Genomic DNA, 8,180 nt, shown 5'->3' with positions numbered 1-8,180 from the left:
CGTATAATTTCTGGAAGTGCTTAGTTTTGTTTTGTGCGCGTTATCTCAAGGTCATGTAGAGTTCTTCAGGCATTTCAGTAGGCGGGTTACGTGATAAGGTACAGAGGCAGACGGTTCAGAGTGTATTTAAAGTAAACGCTTTTGTTGTTGTCGTTGTGAATCGTAAGATTCCTAAAGATTACATTTTAGAGTTTTAGGAATGTTACACCTTATGCGTAATTTAGTCCTTAAAATTAACTTCTGTGACCTAAAACGTCTTTTTCTACTGCGAACAATCCAGGAGACAACGCGTGTGAAAGTAATTCGAACTTGAACACGTTCAGCTTCTTCGGTATTTTATGGTTTTATGTGTACCTCAAAGCAGCAAATCGAAACACGATATATATCATGCCGACATGGAAACTTATAATAATAATTCGGTTATTATAGTTAGACCGTGTTGTTATTTCCAGTCTTTCTGAAAAGAAATATTCCATATTAAAATTCTACATTTTCCAGTGATCTAAATGTATAACGATTCTAAAAAAAAAAAAAAATTCGATGGCGCTAGTATTCTCACTCCATAAAATGTCATGGCTGCCATATATGCATTGTTGACGACACACAATTAAAAACGGTGTCAAGTTGGGGTAATCTCATATCGATTCTCAATATAATGGACCAATTAGCACTGTAATTTTCAAGCAATCGTGAATAAGCCGATTCCAAGGGGGCGATGGACTTCTGAACTACATAAATAGAAATAAAATATATAAAAAAGTAGGAATTAAATGCAATTATTTCTTTCCTGCGCGTCTTCCAGCTTCTGTCCTTTCTTGTGGTAGAAATGAATACTCAAATATTCCTAGACACTCTCATAGAGCTGCAGTGATTGCAATACGACATTCAAAGGCGTGGGTGTTAAGATTTGAAGAGAAATAAATAATGATTAATTTCGCAAAACTGTGCAATATCTGTGAGGATTATTATCTTCTTCATACACGGATCAAGAGACTGAGATTCCGAAACTTTCGTTCTGCTCTGTCCCTTAAAGCATGCTCCGAAAGGCAAGGTTCGGCTGTGAAATCAGCAGAACTGTGCTATACCTGTTGAAGGCGCAGAAGAGAGTCTTTCCGCAGCGGGCCGCTAACTGGTAACAGCGTTCGGCGCTCTCGCTGTCTTGCGCTACCGGCTTCTCGCAGAAGATGTGCTTCCCACTGAGCAGGGCACCCCGGATGGTCTCTTCGTGGCACACTGTTGGTGACGCCACCACCACAGCCTGCACTCTAAAGTGACAATACACTTAACTCACTCAACTGGGCCCGGATGCTGATCAGGTCACGGCCGCCTCTTTCCTTATACAAATGTCAGAAATGTTGGAAGTGTGAGAGATGGAGGAGTCCTGTCTCTCCATGTCCCAACACCCACAGCTTCACATCTGACAGGGGTCTAAACATGAACAAGACTGAGGTCTGAGGCTCCCATGCTTTGTTCTGGGTCCGAATTGAGGCAACACGTAGGTATCCTCTACCAAACTACACGATGTCACAACTCAGATAAGCGTCTGTTCCTCTGTTTTGCATCTGTATACTTTTCGGTTCACTACTGAACAGTTACTGAATAACTAACCAATTGGCAAACTCCACGGAAATGAATACTTCTTTAGAGGCTAATAGCTGTTCTGTTACCCACGAAATGCCCAGAATTTTTTTGCACCTGAAATTATTACCATGTTCACAAAAGCCCGTCACTGGCCCTTATCCTCAACCACATTATCTCATCCTATTTCTTTATGGTCCATTCTAATATTGCCCTTGCACTGAAGTTTGAGCCTTCCTAACGGCCTTTTTTCCTCCAGTTCTTCATATAAAAGTCTTGTATGCACTTCTCTTCACTCACTCCTATGCGTGTTACATTCCCCTCCCATCTCATCCGAAATGTTTGATGCTCTTCATAGCGAAATATTTTACAGCCTCCTGTTACTTCATTCCCCTGAAAACTCTGTCCTCAAACGTCCTTACTTTCATTTCCTTCCTTAATGTGAAAGACAAAGTTTCAGACCCATGCAGAATGCAGGCAAAATTAAATTACAGTTTTGTCTATTTTAATCCTTGAACTTTTAAATAGTAAACGAGGCGACAGAAAATTCTGAACTCACTGGTAGCATGTGTTCATCGAATTTGACATGCCATTCATTTCTTCATGAACGCAGTTTTGATTTCTTATCATTATCAAATATCTGAACATTGCCACATTTACAAATAATCTGCCAGCTGTCTTTATGTTATCCTTTTGCCTTGCTTTCTGGTGATGAGACATTGATATTTACTTGGTTCTTTTTAATTTTTACTAGATTATCTTCCTTATTAGGGTTTCTGTCTTATTCTTTGTGGCATTCATCTTACCCCGTAGTCAATAACGTCATCAGCATGGACCAGAAACAAATATGTACTGTTCAGTTTCTATCCCTCATGTTTTTCTTGAACCGTCTTTATGCCCTGTTCTAAACCAATATTGAAAAACACTAACGGTAATCCATCTTCCTATTCGATACCATTCTGCATAGGAAATGTATCAAACAAACCTTTACTCATATATAATTTACTATAAGTTTCACTTAAATATATTTAATTAGCATAACCAATCTCATGAGTATACCAAACTGAGCGAGAATACTGTATCATACGTCCAACATAGCTAAATCATTGAAATCATTGAAATCTACTAACAGGTTCTGTAAGCGGCCTCCGTAGTCTATGGGTAACTTTCCCACCTCCTGACTCAAGGTCAGGAGGTCGTGGAATATTTAAGGGTGGAAAAATTCAGGGAACAAGTCCTCCGGGAGGGACTTTAAGCCGTGGGTCCCGTGTCGTAGCTTTACGGCACGTAAAAGAACCTCATGTCCCAAGGGGACCACTGAGCCAAATTCAGGACATTTCCCGCCAAACAGTAGTCTCTAACGCCTCTGGTAGATGGGGAAGCATCGAGATACCGAGAGGCCGAACTCGCTGGCTGAGTCGGGACTGATGGCACGTACCAGAACCGGTAGGGTATAGAGACTGGTAGAATATCATAGGGGGACGCACAATGGACCAACAGTTGGTCTAAGTGCATGGGGAAACCCACCCTCTCTAAATACAATACAGTACAACAGGTTCTGTACTGTATCATTGTACCCTCATTTACTCTAATTCTGATGAGTGCAAAAGCATTTAATCGGTAGTTTTTCTATTGCGTAAAAATCCATGCTGATGATGCAAAAAATTCCGTCCAAATATGGAGTTCATGGCGACAAAACAGCCACTGTTCTAGAAAATTTCACGATCTGTGCGCACTTAAAGTGAAGTATGACGTCTACAGATGATTTACATAATTTTATCTGAAATCTCTAATCTGTATGTCATAGAAACTACCACAAACATTACTCATTCTTTACTGGTGATCAAGGCAATTTAACGCAACTTTAAAATCAATTGAAAGTTTCCCAATTTGTTTACAATTTGAACTAGTTCCTTGCTAACCTATTGAGCTGTTTGTAAGAGTGTAATACGTCTCATGTTGTGAAGATGCTACACTAAAGTGTCCTACAGTTTGTTCCCTGTTCTGGAGACTGACCCTGCGTCCTGAAACACCCGATTCGAGTCCTTGCTGAGCAGGAACTCTGAGTTGTCGAGATGCCAGTAACTCTTGATGGCAATCCACTTGCTCTGGTCATCATCCACCACGTACCTCACTGTTACGCGTGGGTTCTGCGTCATGCTACTCAGGTGGATTGACCCTGCAACACATTGCGACAACCTCGCAGATTTGAACTTGTCGGAGACGTTACCAGGCTCACGAGGCATCAAATGTTAGGGACATCTGAGAAAGTTGAGCTTCACGATGTAATTTCTGAGTGTTATTCTGGAGATAACAGCTGTCATCGCCCCCTATAAACAGAGACTACCTAATGTCTTTTTCAGGGCCGCGCCATAGCTCAAGCGGTTAGTCACTGGCTTCCCACCGCGGTGGCCCGGGTTCGATCTCAGGTCTGGTCAAGTGGGATTTGTGGTGGACAAAGTGGCGCTGGGGCAGGTTTTCACCGCGTACTTCGGTTTGCCCTGCCAATCTTCATTCCACCAATTGCTCCACAATCACCCTCACTTATCATCTGGGGCTGGTACAATAGGCCAGAAGTGGCCGCAGTACAAGGGACTTAGTCCCACCCCACTAGCAATAAAAAAGTCTTTTATCTAAGAAACATTTTCGGACCATCAAGAAACCACGATGGCTCATGGAGAATTAAAACAAATGAAAAACTAGGTAATCTAATAGAGGAAGGAACATAGTTAACTCCATCAGAGCCCGAAGAAAAAGTTGGCTGGGACACATCTCAAGGATGGAGGCTGCACGAACAGTTAAAAGAATATATGACTGGCAGCCAAACGCCACAAGAAAGAGAGGCCGACCTAAGATTAGATGGAAAGGTGACGTAAGGGAAGACCTAAAGGATATAGGAATTTATAACTGGATAACTTGCACACAAGACAGAAGTAGTTGGAAGGAAATTGTTGAGTAGGCCAAAGCGTTCAAGAAATGAAGCTGTCGAGCCTTAAGAAGAAGGAGAAGAAGAAGAAGTCTAATGTCTTAATCAGACTTTCCAGAAGATACAGAGACAATGATACCTTAAATATGCCACAAATCGTTCTCTATCAAACCGCCATTAAGCGCTGCTCGTGATGACGTATACATCTCGATCGAAACGTTTGTTTTAACATCACTGTACAGCGTTTGGTTTTCTGCATTTGTGTTCTGAAGTGTTTTCTTTGCACTGCACACTTGACACTACGAATCGTATAAGGGTGTGTCACATCGCATGCACACAGTTATTGAGACAGGCAAAAATGAACAGAACCGGAAGATAATGGAGCAAATACAGAATGAGAAACCTACAGACTATATTGTATCGTGAAATGGACGATTATTTACGAAAGTCCACACCTACTCGCTACTATGTAGCTGAACATCCTTAGGTTAGAATTAGTCCTAAGACAACATTGGAACGTTCGGGACTTTTCGAATTATCGAGAAAAGTAGAATATTTCGTAAGGTTACTGACCTGCCCTTCCAGCTCCAAACAGGGCCATTTGGATCTTTCCTTGTGAATTTCCTTCCTTGGATGTCATTTTTATATTTTCCAAGTACCTGCAACAGACATACACCCAAGTGGTTTATGTTCTTGTGTCTGTTGTAGCTGAGGATGGAGGCGGCGGCTTCCCCTCAAATGTTGATAACTACGAACCCTGAAGATATCAGCAGATTCCACCGCCTTTCCGGGTGAATAACTTTCATTTAGATCTTGACAATTTCCGCTCCTTGTTCGTTCAATTTCTCACTCCAAAAATTATGCTGAAATGTATTAAACTGACTTAAAGGGTTCTGACGATGGTGTATAACACTCGGAGTTACTGGGTTTTGGGGCCTTGTCCATCGTCCGGTATTCTATAAAAAAAAAACGCGAAGTTTCGGAAACTCGATCTGTTTCCGTTCTCAGGTGAAGGGGTGGGAGGACAACTCCTCGGTTGGGTCCTTTAGAAAGAGTTTCCCCCCCACACTTGAAGACGGAACAGATCCAGATTCCGAAACGTCGTGTTTTCGGTTTCCTAGAATACCGGACGATGGATGAAGTCCAAGAACTCAGTAATTCTGAGTGGCTTAAAGTAATACGAATCATAGCTGAGACAGACATGTTAATCATATCTCGAGGAGTCACGGGTCATGCGAAGTTGATCGGTATGTAAGAAATGAAGTCACTCAACTTTAAGTGAAAAGAGCATCGAATGGGAAGCAAAGAGCCATATAGAGTTCACTGTTTTGTGGAGGATTATCAGTTGCTACAGAAGTAAAATATGACTACAGAAGCTAAAAATTGTATCGAATTCAAGAAATTAAACTGGGGGTGCTTAAGAAGTGTTGGAGACCAGAAAAGTTTCATTAGATAAGACAATTACATAAATTTATTAATGTAAGTAATAACATGTAATAAATGAGCCGGAATAGCGTAGTCTGTATAGCGACTGACTACGGGCTGGAGGACCAAGTGGTTTGAGTTCGAGTCCCGGTGGGAGCAAGAATTTTCACTTCTCCATTTCGTACAGACCGGCTGTGGGACCCACCCAACCTCCTATCCAATGGGTACCGGGAGCTTTACCGGGGGGTAAAGCGGCGGGGGCGTGAAGCTGACCATCCACCTCCAACTAGTGCCGAGGTCAAGTAAATGTGGATCTATATATCCACTCCCCCATAAGTCTTCATGGCTTTAGTGCTTAATTAGTTAAGCACAGGGAAAAATTTATTTTATTTTAATAACATGTAATAAACATCGTTACTAAACTTCTAAAAAAAAGGGCCCTTATATTTTATACTTCGTTTTTCATACTGAAAATATGGACACCGTGTTAATGAATGTATTATTATTTGTGTTTGGTAATAAGGTCTTGAATCAAATTCTGTCACAAGAGGCACGTGTACACAGACACACGTTTCTTTCGCTTTTCGAACAGTGTTAAAACTTAAGCACATTTTTCATACTGTGAAATTTATAGGCCTTAAACCAGGAATAGTGACATCTCGTTGATAACATTGCTTCTGCTCGCCTTGTGCTCTCTGTCATGACTTTTGTTTTGAACCCTTCTTATCAAGCATCAAAGGGTACTACTTCCACGATTGAAAAATAATGAGTAGTTAATTAAATACGATAAGCACAAATTAAGATATGGAATCATAATTTGACTCACCTGGCATACAAGTAGTCGACTGGTGGCGCCCCTTGCGGACCCTTGACATAAGGTGAAGGATCCTTGAACTTCAGAGTAGCCATGGCGACAGCTTGAAACAGACAGACGCCTCGCAAGACAGCACAGCCTATAAGTGCCAGTTGATGTATTAATTAACATGAAACAATCCTGTGACGTGATAGTTTGACCTGCCCTCTTACGCCATCTTGTTTATTGGGAAACCCGTCAAAAATCAAGCGAGTTTAAGTGTATCTGTGGCATACTGGCTGCAACAGTGGCATGGTCAAGATGCTTAGTTCCGGTTCGCGTACATCGCTTTCGAAACTGTTCGATTTAACACTTAAGTTAGGTTATTGAAAGCGATAAACGTTCTCATATGGAATTTATGTTAATAAGAGACAAAGTTACGTTTCGAAGTGTGTTTGTAACGCCGTAACCTAAACTCCTATGCTGGATGCTTGCTACTCCTGGTGTGTTTTCACTCTACACATCTTCGTTAATAATTTAAAGCACAGTGGTTGCTATATTTACCATCTGCTTCAACATTAAAGACTGGTTTTTAGAATACACAGTAATTACATCCATATACAACATTAACCGGGGCACGAGGTAGCGTAGTTGGTTGAAGCACTGTGATACAAGCCGGAAGGTCACGGGTTCAAGTCCCGATCAGGTCATTGGATTTTTTCAATTGACCTAATCCTTCCAGCTGCACTATGGCCCTGGGGTCGACTCAGCCTCTAACAGAAATGAGTACCAGGAATTAATTAAATAATTTTCCTGGGGAGTGAAGCGCGGCCAGCAACCTTACCGCCATCTTTGAGCCGATTGTCTAGATAATGTGGGACCCTCAACTTCTCTCAACCCTATGGGCCTCCACGGCCTGGTACAGGGATAGCTTTATTTTTACGGCAGTAACAAAATGAGATCTAAAAGTTTGTGACAATGGTAAATTGTTACTATTAATATGTTGTTAGACATTATCCGTCATCTTGTCTGTTCTTAAAAAAACCGTCCTGTTTCTTTTAAAAAACACAACGCTTCGGGGACTGGATTATGTCCCCGTCTTGAAGTAAAACCTACTCAGTTGGGTCTAATAGATAGAGTTAGCCGCTATCTCCGGACAACTATGCCAGTTTTAGAAGGGGTTCATAAAACAAGCACAACACAAACCATCTGTGAGAGCTAAGAAATAATGAAGCTACACACATAGGAGGCCTTGCACCAGAGAAGTATCTTGAATGAAATCATACCTGGAGAGAAGCAATACTCCTTGTGGTACCAACACATGAAACAAAGAGTTACCAACTACACTTGACGGCGCTGTAGTCTCTTGACTTCTGCTGTGATGAGAGGGTCCAGATGGGAGCGATATCCACACTGAGTTGACTGATCGGATGGTCCAGCAGAGACATGTGGGCTGAT

The 8,180-nt window shown here is 41.6% G+C and overlaps 1 protein-coding gene across 2 annotated transcripts in view; it reads right to left on the bottom strand.

Annotated features, from left to right (window-relative positions):
- The window catches only part of LOC111866943 (uncharacterized oxidoreductase YrbE), a 31,039-nt gene that overhangs the window by 6,947 nt on the left and 15,912 nt on the right, over window positions 1-8,180 (bottom strand). For both annotated transcript variants that reach the window (XM_023856330.2, XM_023856331.2), the window contains 4 exons: window positions 6,756-6,882; window positions 5,078-5,163; window positions 3,595-3,757; window positions 1,086-1,265 (listed from right to left, as the gene is read on the bottom strand). In XM_023856330.2, coding sequence (XP_023712098.1) covers window positions 1,086-1,265; window positions 3,595-3,757; window positions 5,078-5,163; window positions 6,756-6,882 — 556 coding nt within the window. The remainder of the gene's footprint in view (window positions 1-1,085; window positions 1,266-3,594; window positions 3,758-5,077; window positions 5,164-6,755; window positions 6,883-8,180) is intronic.

This window comes from Cryptotermes secundus, unplaced genomic scaffold (genome assembly GCF_002891405.2).
Source record: "Cryptotermes secundus unplaced genomic scaffold, Csec_1.0 scaffold899, whole genome shotgun sequence".
NCBI classification, from domain to species: domain Eukaryota; kingdom Metazoa; phylum Arthropoda; class Insecta; order Blattodea; family Kalotermitidae; genus Cryptotermes; species Cryptotermes secundus.
The sequence above is the reverse complement of the archived record's forward strand: the minus strand, read 5'-3'. Positions and strand labels throughout refer to the sequence as shown.